The sequence below is a fragment of the Pseudopipra pipra genome, chromosome 6 (assembly GCF_036250125.1).
Source record: "Pseudopipra pipra isolate bDixPip1 chromosome 6, bDixPip1.hap1, whole genome shotgun sequence".
Classification (NCBI taxonomy): Eukaryota; Metazoa; Chordata; class Aves; order Passeriformes; family Pipridae; genus Pseudopipra; species Pseudopipra pipra.
The window spans coordinates 38,145,608-38,161,278 of NC_087554.1; the positions used below are offsets into that span (position 1 = coordinate 38,145,608).

The 15,671-nt window shown below is 34.9% G+C and overlaps 1 protein-coding gene across 9 annotated transcripts in view; it reads left to right on the forward strand.

Annotated features, from left to right (window-relative positions):
- AKAP6 (A-kinase anchoring protein 6) overlaps positions 1–15,671 on the forward strand; it is a 314,923-nt gene that overhangs the window by 215,745 nt on the left and 83,507 nt on the right. For all 9 annotated transcript variants that reach the window (XR_010431376.1, XM_064658568.1, XM_064658567.1 and 6 more), the window contains 2 exons: positions 3,755–3,901; positions 7,360–7,584. Coding sequence is in view for 8 of the 9 variants with exons in the window: in XM_064658568.1 (XP_064514638.1) it covers positions 3,755–3,901; positions 7,360–7,584 (372 nt within the window). In the remaining variant the exon portion in view is untranslated. The remainder of the gene's footprint in view (positions 1–3,754; positions 3,902–7,359; positions 7,585–15,671) is intronic.

The following is a 15,671-nucleotide window of genomic DNA, read 5'->3' on the forward strand; positions in this document are numbered from 1 at the left end:
AGGGGCAAGGTTCGCGTATTATTGCCCTAAAGTTTTGCTTGAGGGGTGGAATCTGCACCCCAGTCCTGATCACCTTTTTGTGGTGTTTCTCCTTCTAAAAGATGCAGTGTGCAGTCTTATAGAGTTGTTAACTGTGTACAGATTTTTTTATTGTTTACCAGACAGTGCACATCTACGACCCTTTCATGATGATTTCTTTCTCTGACCTCTCAGTGACTAGGCATCTTGTTCCTTAACACTGAGGGAGGCTGAAAAATGCTTGAGTTGCTCAATGTGTGCCTTCTATACCAGTTTCAAAATGGCTTATTCTTCTGGTTTCCATGGTGACAATTAACACTGTTACAAGGCATTGTTCCAGTCTGCATTTGGGCAGAATTTTCGGGTGTAATTTTTCACACAAAAAAAATGTTTTAGATAATTTTTTAAAGAAAAAATAAAAAAAATACCCAGTTTAGATTAAAGTGTCAAAAAATGTGTCTCAATCAAGCCTGCCTGAATTATTTCTTAGAATGTTTTTATCAGGGAAAGTAAGGTTTTAACTATATTTGTTTTGGAATTCAACTTCTTGTGGCTTAAATATTTCTGCCAAACTTATTCCCAGATAAACACTACTGCCATTTTTTAAATTCCACTATTTGTCCTTTGAGAAATATTTGTTGTATTGAGTGAGAAGGAATAAAAAGCCAAATTCTTTAACTTACGTAACAATGTTTTGGATTTCTTTTGAGTGGCTTCAGGAACACAAAACCAGACATGTGTGCCCACAGCTAATCATGATGTAAATATTTTGCAGTTTTTCCAGTATGTTGTTGTTCGTGTTTTTTCCCAGTTTTATGATATGACAGTATTTTGGGAAATTAAATGTTACTCATTTATTTATTATTTTGGCTATTGAGAGAAGCCTGCAACCTTAACTTCCTTAATCTCATTTTTGGCTATTAAACAGTATTCTATATCACAATACCCACAGAATGTCACAATGGAACAGCCTTTTTTCCCTTAAAGCTGAGGAAAGAATGAATCTGAAGATAAAATTATCTTCTCACCAAAGGATTAAGTAGTCCTACCAGACTAGGGTTGTGCAGCACTGATAGAGCTGGTGGCTAATTTTTCCATGCAACTGCTCAGAGTCTAGGTGTTTAATGGATTAAAAAATAGCATTAGCAATAACATCTTGTGTTATCTCAAACTGTACCTCCTGTACATTAAGCTCTTCCCTTAAAATACACACTGCATTTTAAATATCCGTGAGTGAAACAATACTGACTCTCAGTCACATACCAATACATCTGATAATCAACTGAATTATTTAATCTTTTACTGTTACTGTATAATGCATTTTCTATCAATCAGAACTTTCAATCATGCTTGTTTATACAGTAGGTTACACAGTGACAAAAACAGCACATACATAAAATCTAGTTTATTTAGTTTTTAACGTAATAACCTTTATAACATCTGTCACACTATTTGGATTACGCAGCACTGAATTATTTTATCTAGTCCAAAATTAAATGAAATGTCTTCTGTTTCTATGTTAACAAGAGCATTGTAGTTATGAAACATGGAATGTATTTTATTTCTTCATCAGTCCTGGGATGCCTAGAAACATCCCCATACCCAGCCCAGACAAGTGCCAGCCTAGAGCAGTAACTAGCTGTGCCTGCACCAGTGACACACAGCTAGAGGACTCCCTCAGTCTATTAATTCACTTGACAAAAGAAAGGGAGTCACATGAACTGGATTTCAGTGCCTAGCAAATCGGACTCTGGATTCCCCTTGATATTACATGTACTTATGGAAATAATTATGCAAATCCTTTTCAGCTATATCATCTTTAAATAGAAATCAGATTACATAAAGAAGATTGTAATCTCCTCCAGTAACCATTCAAGCCGAAAAGGCAATAAGACAGGACCAAGAAGCATGGTTGTTGAACATATTAGTTGAATAAAATAGTGGTGCCTCTTGGTGGGTCCAGACCCCTAGCACCCATCCTGGTAGGTATTGCCTACTGTTGTACATGTCTCAAACCTGAGCAGCAGTACACCAAGTGTCAAAAGGCAAGCTCTTTGTAAACAATTCCTTGGTTTTTTTACCATGCATATTCATGCAATTTTGGATACACAGACACCTGATCAGTGTTCATTAATAATGAGAAATGGTTTAAATCACCTCATTTAAAACATTTGCTCTATGATCCACAAATGACTAATATTTGCTGAAGTTTACATAATACAAATGATGTGCATGTGTTGTGTAAATGAGAGATTAAAATATGAAACTAACAATATGCAAACATATGCATGGAAATACTGAGAACCTGTTAGCTGAAACAGTGATTTCACACCTTTATTATTTTCTTTAGGCTGTCTCCAATTGTCTTTTCGCTTTGTTTTCCTACAGAGCATGTTCTTGGATCTAGCGAAGGCATCCATGTTTTAAACATTCCTTATTCTCATTTAATTTTTTATACTTAGCCCAGTTATTAACATTTTCAGTATGAGTTGCCATAGCAGTTTTCTTGGCTGAATTTAAAGCAAAGAAAGCTTAATGTTTAGGAAGCAATTTGCTAATAGCTATGCATAATTTATGTATGTCTTGTAAACACCTTTGTAAGAATATGTGCTGAACTTTTCTCTCTCAGTAAGAGGCATATTTTTGGCCATATCAGAAGTTCTATTTCAATCAATGTTTTTATACTTAATTAAGTTAACTATGTGGAGGGTAAGTATATAAATGGATGCCTGCGTATTAATGTTTTGGTTTTTGTTTTTACTTTGTCAACTATGAAAACATTTATAACCACTATAGTAAATATTATATTTAATAGTTAATTCAGGTTTCCGGGGAATACAGTTTTTAAAAATATTTATTTGCCAATGTGTCTGTAGATTAGAATACATTTGTATACACTATATAAGCAATATACAGCTAAAAGATTTAGAAAGTCCTGTGAAAGTAATTATGAAAGAAGCTTCATGTTTTTCTTTTTCTTCTTTCTCCTATATCTGTTTTCTCTGTCCTTTTTTTCTTTTTTTAATCAGTAAATAGCAGTGCAGGAAATAAAAGGTAGTTTTAGCTTGAAGAAACTATTTGACTGTTTTAACATTGTGGCTGTTCTCTTTTGTGGGCCATTTCATTTCATAGCATCCTGTTGGTTGATGCTATAAAAATCAAATTACTGTTATTGTATTTTAAGGGAGCTATGTCTAATTGTTTTTCTAAGGTGAAACTCTCACATTTTCATATGTATTAGTATTTCAGGCCCATCTATGAGGCAGACTCCACAATGAAAGAGAGAAGAAATAAGCTGTAGAGGAAATATAATTATGAAATTATTTCCTTGGATTTTGTTTGGTTTGGTTTTGAATCGAGAGCCTCATTGTTACTTGTTGAAGTAGTATATTTGAAAAATAAGGTCCCACTAACCTGAATGAGAGAAAGGTAGATCAAGATTCAGATGGGAGAGTGTTAGTGAATATTACTGTACAAGTGAATATTGTGAGAGACTGAATATTACTATATGTAATAAATTGCTAACTGCCTGCATATACACGTCATGCAGAAGTCTATGTGCTTGGTACCTAAATCTCTTATGATATGTCATGAGAAGGTTGTGTATATAAAAAAAATAAAATTAAAAAATGTCAGAGTAAGCATGACCATAACTGGGCACATACAATAAAAATTTATTTTTTTATAATGAAAACTCTTTACAGCAGCTAATACTATATATTTCTTTTCCTTTTAGAGATACAATGTAGAAATGTCAATCAGGCACCCGAAAAAGATGGAACTGCTTAGTAAGGTTGAAGCTCTGAAGAAAAGTGGTGTTTTACTACCAAACGATCTCCTTGAAAAAGTGGATTCAATTAATGAAAAATGGGAACTGCTTGGGGTATTTGCATTTTTATTACTGTTTGTGGGTTATGTGTACATTTTTGTGTGTTGAAGTACACTGTCTGTCTGATTTCTAATTTGAAGCACAAATATCTCTCTCTTTCAATCCACCACGAACATTTCAAACAAACTACTCATTCTATTATAAAAACTCCATAGTATTTTCCTCTTCTGTTGATTTTTTTTTATTCCATGCTTGTCTCCTGTCTGACTTTAATAATTTTAGTTCTTTAATACATAAAAAATGTACGTAAAATATGCCATGTATTAAGGGTATGCACCAAGTCAACTATAATGCAGTATATCTGATATACACTGACTGTCATGCTTGAGTGAATGTTAATAGAATTTATTCTGAAGGTACATGTTAGAGACATCTACTGTTTAACTATTTACTATACCTTTAAGATGAAAAGTGGGGCTGTCACTGCATACTTCAGGTCACACTGGTGGCTCAAAAACAAATATACAGATTCAGTACAAATCTGCATACCTGGAACTGAGAATACAGCCAGGATATGTTTCATGCTGCTGTATTCAGCTCACTTTTGACAAAAACCAAAAAAGTTTCATGTAATTCATTTCACGCTATGATGGGCTGGGTTTCAGCCAAAGAGTGAGATACAAGAATCTGGCAAAAAAAGCAATATAGGGATTCTGTTACCCAGAGACCGATGATGGCACTGTGCAGGAGACACTATTGTCCTATTGTTGTAAAACAGCTGAGAGAGAGAGAGAGAGAGAGAGAGAGGTCAAACTATATATTTTTCCATCCACTTCTCTCCTTAATTGCCTTCACTTCAAATCAAGGGTAAGATAAATTTATAAATTACTTTAAATGATTAATTATAGATGTATGATATTAGCAATATAGTTACATTGCATAATTTTGCATGCTATTATCCTAGTTTAAAAATATTTCTATTATATTAAGAGTAAACTATATATGCAACCTGCCAACAGCATTTTAAGTACTGACTTGTATCACTTCAGCTTAAGTAGCAATGCAATAGCTGTTTCAGAGGGCGGGGCTTTTTTGATTCAGCACAGTTGCTTCTAATTGCTTAATTCTCTAAATGTGCAAATTGTCAGAAAATGTTAAAAGTTGCCTTATGATCAGTAATCTTATTACTTTTTAATCTGCAACATCACCATAAGCATTTTGAATCTATTTGATCTTTAATAAAGTTATTGATAAAAATAGGACTTAGTAACCTAATCTTTTACATCTGATCATGACAACTTGTATTTTTAAAATGATTTCAGATGTAAGCCTTACATTTATGAATTTCAATGTATTTAATCGGTTTAATTCAGTGGCAGTGATTAGAGTTGGTAGGATATAAAACTATAAGTAACTGATGATAATTCTAAAAATCTAAAAAAATTCTGTCTTAAAAAAAAAATTGAAGCCCTAATTTGAAGCCCTTTGCTTCTCAGTATATACCTCGAGATTAACTTTTGCCATTAATTTCAGCATTTACAGAAAAATAAAATATAACTATTATGGTTTTCCTGTTAAATGCAATTTCATGAATAATAAGCAGAGTTTGATAGAGTTTTGTTTAATTTAATAAAAACCTTTGCAGAAACTAACAACACTAGACATACTGTTTTAATTGGCATGATTACATTTTAATTGGCATGAAAAAAATTAAAGACAAGGATTTTAACTTCTAACAATGGCAAAATAGAGGGATATGGTTTTTAATATTACTTTCATCTAAGGTGAACACTGTGGAATGGAAATACATTAGAATGAAATGTCAGTGGTGCGTACAGTTTAATCTGTGAAATTTTGTCCCCTGTGCTGAATATTACTCTGTCTCAATTGCATATTAAACAACCCTATCAAGGCAGGCATTGGCATCTGCTGTGCTGACACAAATTGTGAATTAAATGAAATTGATGTCCTCTGTCGTATATTTATGAAGACGGACCATTCTCTGAAGTATTCTGTTTATGAAGAATTTATGATTGCAAACTGTTCCAGAACAAAAAAGTGGCAATAAATTCTTTTTTGTGACCCTACCCTCCAAGGGCATTGATTTCACCTCCTGCTGCTACTTTTGTTACAGCATAAAAACAATAGCTAGTGCTGGATTCCACTGAGGGCCTTCAAATTATCAATATTTGCACCATGAAAATAGAAGGGTGTTGCCAAGAAAGCACGTTTTTCAGTTATGATCTCCAACAGACGTTATTTACAGAATGCCACATAGTAGATTAGTATCAGTTGCTCTAATTTTATTTGTGTTTCAAAGCTTATTTTTGGAAGCTAACTTCATTGTTATAAATGGTATTCCGGTAACTTTCTAAAGCCTATATTTTCAACAGACGGCCATATTGGGTCACCTAAAACTGTATCTTCATGTTACAACAATTAACCACCAATAATTATCAGTTTAAAAGGTTATTGGATGTGAGTGTCAGTGTATATTCAATATTCAACAATCAGTACCATAGATCTAGTGCTCATAATAAGTGTCTGCCTGACAGCCTCTTATAGGTCAGATAAAATATGTCTTAGCATAGAAGAAGCAGGCAACAGCATATCTCCCTTGTGATGTTAAAGAATTGCCTTTCAAGATACTGAAAAGAAAGGTAACTTTTTATCCCTGGCCTCTTCAGAATATTCATTATGCTCACAGCGTCCACTATCAAAATGTTATTCAGTGATTCTTTTATTAGAAATACTACTTTGAAAAGATGTAGTAAATTAGTTTCATTAGCAATCAGAGGTGAATGTTTATTCTGGTCCATTATTTTTAAAGTGGATGCTTAACACAGAGAACTGAAATTCAAATTTGGTGGCCTAAATAATTGGACTGATGTTCAGGAACAGTGAAGATTTGCAATTTCTAGCTTATTGACATTTGAATGAGTTCATCCACTTTTAAAAACAAACCAACTCTTTTGTGACTTAACTGCTCCTCCATATAGCCCCAAGGCTACATGTTTGGAAATTATGACCTGGCAGTTCATAAAACATAATTCAAAAAATATTTCATTGTTACTCCAAAAATGTAGACAGTACCTTGGACAGGAGTCTGGTGAACTCAGTGCTTGTCATGTTTCTCTTGCTGCCTGGAAACCAGTAACTCTCACAGTCATAATCATCTAAAGCCACAGACAAATTCTGTAGAGTAACTAGTTTGCAAAGTTATGTAGCATTTTGTCTCCTCTGTCCTTAATTGCTCTTAATAAACATTGATTTATAATCCTTCTAGCACAGTCAGTGACCCAGAGAGAACAGCATAAGTGAGAAACAAGGGTACAAAAAAAAATGAAATAGAATGAAACAAGGAAACTAAGAATGAAATTTATTGGTATTAGTAATAATTATTAAAAAAAACCACATCTCTGGCCTTCTAACAGATGCTTCTTGTTGCACATTAACCTGTATATGTTTTGGTACATATGACTAATCTATGTTTTCCTTATCTGATGCATTAGAAAACCCTAGGAGAGAAGATCCAAGACATAATGGTAGGGCACAGTGGGTTGGGTCCACGTGACCTGCTCTCGCCTGAAAGTGGCAGCCTGGTAAGGCAGCTGGAGGTCAGGATCAAAGAGCTGAAAGGGTGGCTGAGAGATACAGAGCTTTTCATCTTCAATTCCTGTCTGAGACAAGAAAATGAAGGAACAATGAATGCTGAGAAACAACTGCAGTATTTTAAGGTAATAAAAAAATGATCATCCCTTTGTAGAGAAACTCTTCTTTATGATAGGATAAAATATTTATTTTATACATAACATATTACAATGCATGTACATATTTAATAATATATTTTCACCTTCATTTATGTACTGTGTGTTCATTCATATTTGTTTTATTGAATCTTTGCTATAATATTTATTTCTTAAACATTTTGCAAAAGAGAATTTTAGAGGGCACTAATTGCATCATGAGTGGAAAAGCAATAATTTTCTTTCCTTCTACTTCACTATAAATCACAGAATCATGGAATTGTTTGGGTTGGAAGAGACCCTAAAGATTATCTAGTTCCAACCCCTCTGACATGGAGGGGGGAAAAAACCCCCTGAGTTTTGTCACAAAAAGCTTCACTCTGAATTTCACTCCCTACATCAATTAATTAAGGTGTGTGATCATCAGTTTCTTTGCACATATGAGTCAAGAATAGTGTATCTGAGGTAAGAGTTACAGAGAGATAAATTTAGCATATATGAGAAAACCTTCAAGGTCGTAGATGTGTGGAAAAAACATAGACCATGAGATTTGCATCAATCTCGGCCACATCTTAAACCTAAGCCTGAAAACTTATGGAAAGGAGGGAAAAGAATGGTATGTGCAATGCTATATTCAGATGAACAAGCTCTTTCAACTGAAGGCCAATGTTCAGCTTTGCAACTGACTTAGTGGAGGTTGCACGTTTTGATCCATTCCCCAAAAGTAGTGGCATCATTCAAGAAAGAGGGCTATTAAGTTAGCAAACAGATCTGGTATAACCACGTCATTTTCTTCTGTTCATAGCTTCTAAATAAGCTCTCACCTTGGTCATCATTATGAGTCACTTTACTCTGCAAGTGATCTTTGACCAAAGAATAAGAAAGAAATCACAAATCACTGTTGAGCTTTGGAGGTAAGGGGTTTTTCTCTTCCAGTAGTACACCAGGGTGTGTAGAGCAACAGCACTCTCAAGGTGATGGACAGTTTCTTAAATCAGCACCTCAAAGAGCATGTTGCCAACACCTCTAAACATACCTTTTTTTATACAAGCATTCAAGAAAACAACACGAGAAAAATTACTATCTTCCCATTTAGTCATTCCTTCACTCCTAATTTTCCAATCATGATGATTTGGGAGAAGGTCATGTTGATATAGATGAAGTTGATGGTTTTCAGGTTCCTGAGCTTGTCCATTTGAATGTAATTTTAAATTTTCTTATGACATCAATATCATTTTTTTAATGAGTTGCTGTCTTCTGCTAATGGGGAAAAAAAATCATGATGATTCTGTTTTATCTGTCAACAAACTTCAAAGCTAGTGGTTATGAAGGACTGTTGATAGATCTGCAGAACTTCACAGCAATAGATGCATGTTTTCCATAGGAAATGCTGAATGTTTTTATATCTGTGGAAAGTTATGGCATTTATTTAAGTGCAGAACTATGCATTTAAAAATCTAAGTTCTAGAAAACTTTTTTTAAAATATACATTCTTATATATGTATGTATGACACAGAAACATATATATATATATGTATATACAGACAGAAATATCATACCAATGTTACTTATGTATTTTGAATGTGCACAAGTCTCTCAAAGGAAAACTTTTAATGCATATATGATGTGATGTCATGCCAGCATGCCAAGAGCTCTAGAGATGTTAAACAGTGTAGTACCACCCACCACCATGTAACCAGAGTCTTTTAATACTCAGTTGATTATCTATTAATTACACAAATAATACATTAATTATTCTCAAAATGGTAGCCATTAGAGTATAAAAAATAATTACCTATCAAATATGGTGAGAGCATATCACTTTGTCATATATATTAAACCATCTTTGTCTCATTAAATCTGAAATCCACTATAAGTAAGTTTTCCATTCTTCACTAATCTCCTGGGGAAGTGTATAAAGGAGAAAATGGATATAATTAAGAATATTGCAATGTATAATACATATATTTGAGAAAGAAAATTTAGAACATTTTCAAAAACATTATCTATGCCCCTAGCAGAAAACCTGTTGGGGTTTAGTTTGACTTACTTTCCACTTAACTTAAGAGTTTAACCATATTACTGTCTTCACCATACTAAGTGAATCATTGTTTCTTAATGGAAATTTACTGTGCTGCACCATCCCAATTATACACAGAGGCACTGTCCACAGAGAATCATTTTTAATAAAATAAACTCAGCAACGCTGTTGATTTTCATTCCATAATGTTATACTTTATATTACACTTATGCCTTAGGAAAAAGAGTTATTCCATTTTTTAAGTGCTTTTCTTTCATCTTACAATTGGAGGATGAATTAAATATGTAGTTCACATGCAGTTGGGACCCAAGATGAGAGCAATGTTTGGGGAGGAGTGATTGTTAAAATCAGAAGTAGGAAATTATTTTGACCTCTTGATTTTCTGTTGTAAAAAAATCATCCCATATTAATTTGGGTGTTTCTATTAAAGAATTTCCTACTGCATTACTTTTTTTTCTAATACTCCTATGTAATAATAATACTTAGCATTTCTATAGTACTCTCCAGTCAAGAGCTGTACATGCTGTACAAACATTACTGAAGTAAACCCCACTAAACCTTTGGGGTAGTTATTATTATCATCACCTTTTCAGAAATGAGGGAAATAAAATATATGGATATTTAATGACTTTTCTAGGTTTTCACAGAAAGTCAATGGCTGTGTCAGGGAGAACCCAGCTACAGTGACCCTACTCTTTGGAACCAACCACAGGGCAGCCCTTCCTTTCTTCCTTTAGGTTACTTCTCAGTATATTCCATGTTCTTCTGCAATGAAAGGAGACTGATTCCTTGCTATTTCTTGTTTTTATTCAAAGTTTAAATCCTGCTGAGTATGTATGGCTTCAGAGTTCAAATCAGTCCAGCAGTTTAATTACCTAGGTAGCCTCATCTCCTTGGATGGTAAGATTGATGGAGAGATAGACAACAGGTTAGCAAAGGCATATAGTGCTTTCGGAAAACTCCATAAAAGAGTTTGGTGAAATAAACACCTGAAGAAAAGTACCAAGATCAGTGTTTACAGAGCCATTGTGCTGTCTACTCTCTTATATGGATCTGAATCATGGGTCATCTACCACCACCACCTGCAACTCTCAGAACGCTTCCATCAATGCTGCCTCCGTACAATCCTAAACATCCACTGGTCAGATTATGGGACCAATACATCTGTTCTAGAACAAGCAGCAGCCACAAGTATTGAGGCCATGTTGCTGAGAACACGCTGTGTTGGGCAGGGCACATCTCAAGGATGAAGGACCACCGCCTCCCTAAGATCTTGCTTTATGGTGAACTTGCCAATGGCTGCCACAAGAGAGGAGCCCCAAAGAAAAGATACAAGGACTCCCTGAAACAACATCTCAGCCTTGGCCATATTGATCAACATAACTGGTCTACTCTGGGCTCCAACCGGGAGGTCTGAAGACACACTGTCTATAATGCTGCTGTTTCCTTTGAGAACGCACACAGGATCACTCTTGAGAAGAAAAGACAACGCAGAAAGAATCATGTCTTGTAGAATACACCACCTAAGGAGTCTTTCTGCTGTGCCTTTTGCAATCAGACATGTCTATCTCGCATTGGTCTTTTTAGCCACCAGCGTGCTTGTAACAAATGTGGGTAAAGTCCTTCCCAAATCTTCGTTCATGAAGCCTAGCCATGATGATGATGTATGGCTGATTTTTTTCCCATCATTATTATATATTTAGATACTAGAATTACTATAATATTATTAGTTAAGATCATTACCCAGCTTATGTAAGTTCTTCTATTTCTTAGTTTTGTGGCATCTATGTGATATACTTTGGTCAGCCCAGTGTTCTCTGTGCAACATAACATGCAGCTGGGCTACAGAGTCATTTTGTTACTCATTCCACCAGCTTTCAGTGCTCCTTGCAGCCTCAAACATTTTCATATTTAGTTATGAAGGACAGGCACAAACATTGCTGTAGTCCTTAGTGACACTTCTGGCCATTCCGCACCAACATTAAGTGAGTTTCCGAGGGTAGCTATAGTAGAAAGGGGAAAGAGTGAATACAAGTTGCCCAGCTGTAAGGAGGGAGGCCTCGTTATCTTACTCCTGTTTTTATTTCTCCTGTGACACAAAAACTCCTTGAATGTGGACTAAGAAAATAAAGAAATTGACTTCAAATTCGTGGGAACTTCATAGCTACAAATATACATTTATTTTATTTATTAATTTTTTTTTATTTCTCTTCTCTTTTGAGTCTCGAGTTCATGTTTTCTAGCTTTTCACAGAAAATGATAAGAGCCAGAACCAGAATTTTACTTTTTAAATGAAATACAAGATTCTCAGGTAAACACATAGTTCTAGCAGCTGAAAGACTGGATATCATGAGACTGATAATTGGCACAACTGATTTCCTAACATAACAATGTATGGCAATTTTGTGGGTCAGGAGAGATTTGGAGCAGGAAAGAATGAGAAGATAAAAAGAGTTCGCTTTCTTTCATGAAAGTTTTAGTAAATTTCATTTGAGTAAAGTCTGGCCAGAAATTTATGTGCCTTTTGGCTTGTCAGTAGAAGTGTTCTGCCACATTTGCTTTTATGTGTCCAGGACTTCAAACAGCATGCTTTTTTTCTCTGCAAAATGCCTTCCAAAAGACAGCAAGGGAGCCTAAATGATTAGTTATATATTTCTGTCACTTGCAATAAAACTTAAGACTTTAAGTGTTCTATATAAATGACCCATCAGTCTCAAAAAGTTGTTATGGCTTTCTCTCACACACCAGCTACTGAAGAACAAGCTTAGACTTGCCAGTATGTCTGTCTCAGACTCTCTTCTCAATCATGTACAACTGGGAAAGCCTCTAGTGCTTTCAGCAGTAGGATTTATAAAGGATCCTGTTTTCTTTCCCTTCCAGACTTGGAGGGGGAACAGGATTTTCCTGTTCAGAACAGGATTTTAGCAGAGATTTTCTGCTAAATGGTGTTTGGCAAAAATAATGTTGCATTTCATGTCATTTTCTCTTCTGATTTTATTTGAAGCAATAAGCAACATGCTGTATTTAGTTATACCTGTCTCCTAAATCTTTATTTGGATCTTTAACAAGGAGATTCCTGGTTTTCAGCAGTACTCAACACTTGTGATTCTCAGCAGTACTGAATACTTGTGGTTTTCATTGAGTTTAGTCAATGTATTTGTTAAAGAGATCAGACTGCTTGTTCATCCAAAAATGTTGAAATTTTTTTCTCATTTAAAATTTCGAAAAGTCTGTTGAATTCCATAGCTAGTAGTATTTTTAAACATTTCTGCTTGCCTTGTAAACTGTAAATTATCTGATGCTTGTAACTATTTCTAATTACTAGACCCATTCAGAAGTATGTGTTTTCATCTTCCACTAAATTTATGACTTGAGCATACCGGACGATGAAGTGTTATTTTTCAAAAAAGTATTTCTCGGCATCATCTCTTATTTCTCCAGTGCCTAAAGCAACTCAGCTTTCTGATTAAGTAATATTGCATTGGTAATTAATGGCAAATCAACTAATCAATACATCTTATGATGCTTTTTATTTGAACTGAAAAGTTTGCAGAAGAGTCAGCACTGTATGTCTTACAAAAAATTCAATTAAACACATTTCTATCAAATAAAACACAAATGAGTCTGGGAGCATGTAAGATTATGGCCAAAATGAAATAAAAGTAAAGGTTTGAGTAAAGGTTTGGAGACTCAGAAATTGGGCATAAGTGCTGGTTATTCCTATAGGTGCCAGGAATTGCTTTCATTACTGCATTTTGGATACTTTACAGTTTTTGGAATGATGTTCCTGGCATTATTTACCCAAGTTTTGTTTGGATTAAATTTTAGCAAACAGAAAGGCATACAGTATTAAATCTTACAAAACCAGGTAGGATTCCAAAGTCAAACATAGACTCATGCCTCTTACACAGGTTTGAAGCAAATTCAGACTGAATTTTCATGGCCCACCAGCCAAAAGTAGCACTTCCGTGGACCACTGAAATGAGAAGCCACCTTTTTATAGTTAAGCAGGTCTACATATATTTTTTTTGGCCCTAATACAATACATGGTTTTATAGCTCTAATTTGATTTTAATGTACTAAAATATCATTGCACAATACTATATATATAACCATACTTCTACACACAGAGTACTTGAATGCTTAATATGCTCAAATGTATCTAAAATTTTGATTTAATATACTCATTACTTACTGAAAAAAAGTTCAGTTTGTGTTTCAATAAGGTCTCCCTATTTAAGGCAACAGTGATGTGACTTGCAGTTCCCATTTAGTACGAAATATCCCATCTGAGATAGGAGCTTTCAGTCCATCATCCCATTTGGGCTGTAAATCCTAAACCATGTATTCTCGGAGTTTTTTACATTGTTGCTTACTTCTTGATTAATCAAAACATCAAAATTATTCATAAACACTATCTGATTGTCTAAAACCAATTTTGCCCCACGATTGCTCCCTTTGCTGGGGAAAATAAAGGAACACTGAAGAGCTCTGGACTAAAACTGGGATATGGGATGGAGGTTACTGCAGTAACAGAAAGAACTGAGTTTAGCAGAGTTCAGATACGGCAATTCACTGAAAGCTTTGGTGGAGAAGAGAATAAGCTAGTGGCTTTTTAGGCCACTAATTCATATTTTACTTACTTCCTGGCTCTATTTTATGTAGTGTCCCCTTATTTCTGGTAGACAAAGATGAATGTCCCACAAACAGCATAGGTAGAGGCACACTAAAACAGACTAGCTACAGTGCAGAGATCTTCTCTGAGTTTCTTCTCTAGTAATTGGGGGAAAGAAAAGCACTTTTGGGATGCTAATAATCTGTCCTATTTTATGCATCTAAAAACAAAACTAAAAATTTAGGTTATGGAGAAAAGATACCTTACCTCAGAATATCTGCTTCTAAATGATTAGTTCAGGCTCAATTCTCCATTAGCTCAGATGAATCCCACTCTAGGAATCATCAGGAATTCATTAAGACTTGAGGGACTTGAGAATGAGACAACTGCAATTCCAGCTCAGAATGATTTACCGATAATATCTGTCACGTTCTCCTACACTAATTACAGGTTTATTTTTTTTTCTAGAAAAGTTAAGCCCAAATTTCTCTCTCAGCCCTCCTGAATGTGCAGGACAGTGCTCATTTGAACCAGTGCCATCTTGTTAACTGGAGCTAGTGGGGAGGCAATTGAGCCCTTGTCCCTGTCTTTCTTACTGTAGTGGGATTGTTTATGTTTAATTCTCATGTCATGGATAAGCTTGAAAGACTTGAGGTCTCCCTCAGGTTGAGTAACACAGAAGACACCATGGCTTACAGAGAAAGCTGTCCCAAACTGGCCACCCAAAGTAAAACTTGCAATTTCATAGTGACAAACAGCTAACAGTTCCTTTCCCAAGACTTTCATGTTGATGACATCTACAGACTGAGCTATCTTTCCCCTCTCAGTCATGGCCTCTTGAAGACTCAGATCTGTAGAAGTGAAAAATGGCTGACTTGACTTCTTTTGAGACAGCATTCCCAGATCCATCACTTATTTTCATTATCATTGAAGACTAATTGGTTTACTTCTTTTGATCCACCCAAACGATTCCTTGAAAATGCGACTATTTATTGTTCTGCTATTGCCTTGAAGACCTAGTTACCGTAAAACCAGAATCATTCTATCAACGTGGAAAAGGGAAATGAGAAGAAAGGAAAAGATGAAAAAGAAAAAGAGAAGAAAATATTTTCCCTAAATAGTCAAGATTGACTTGCACTAATTTACAGTAAGGGTTGGCACTTTGGTTGGCCTCAAAGTTTTATTTCCTTTGTTACTGATAACATGTAGAAAAACTTTTACAGCGTGGACTGAAAATATAAGAGGGTTAACAGAAATTCACTGTACTGTCTCCATTAAGGTTCACTTTGTGCTACTGCATGTGATTAGACAATTTATTTGATTGTCTATAACTGCCCCTTTGGAGCCATAGCATTGCATTTTCAGGTGCAAATCTCTCCGATATTAGTGGATTATTGATTGAATAGTGTTCTCTGGAGCCAT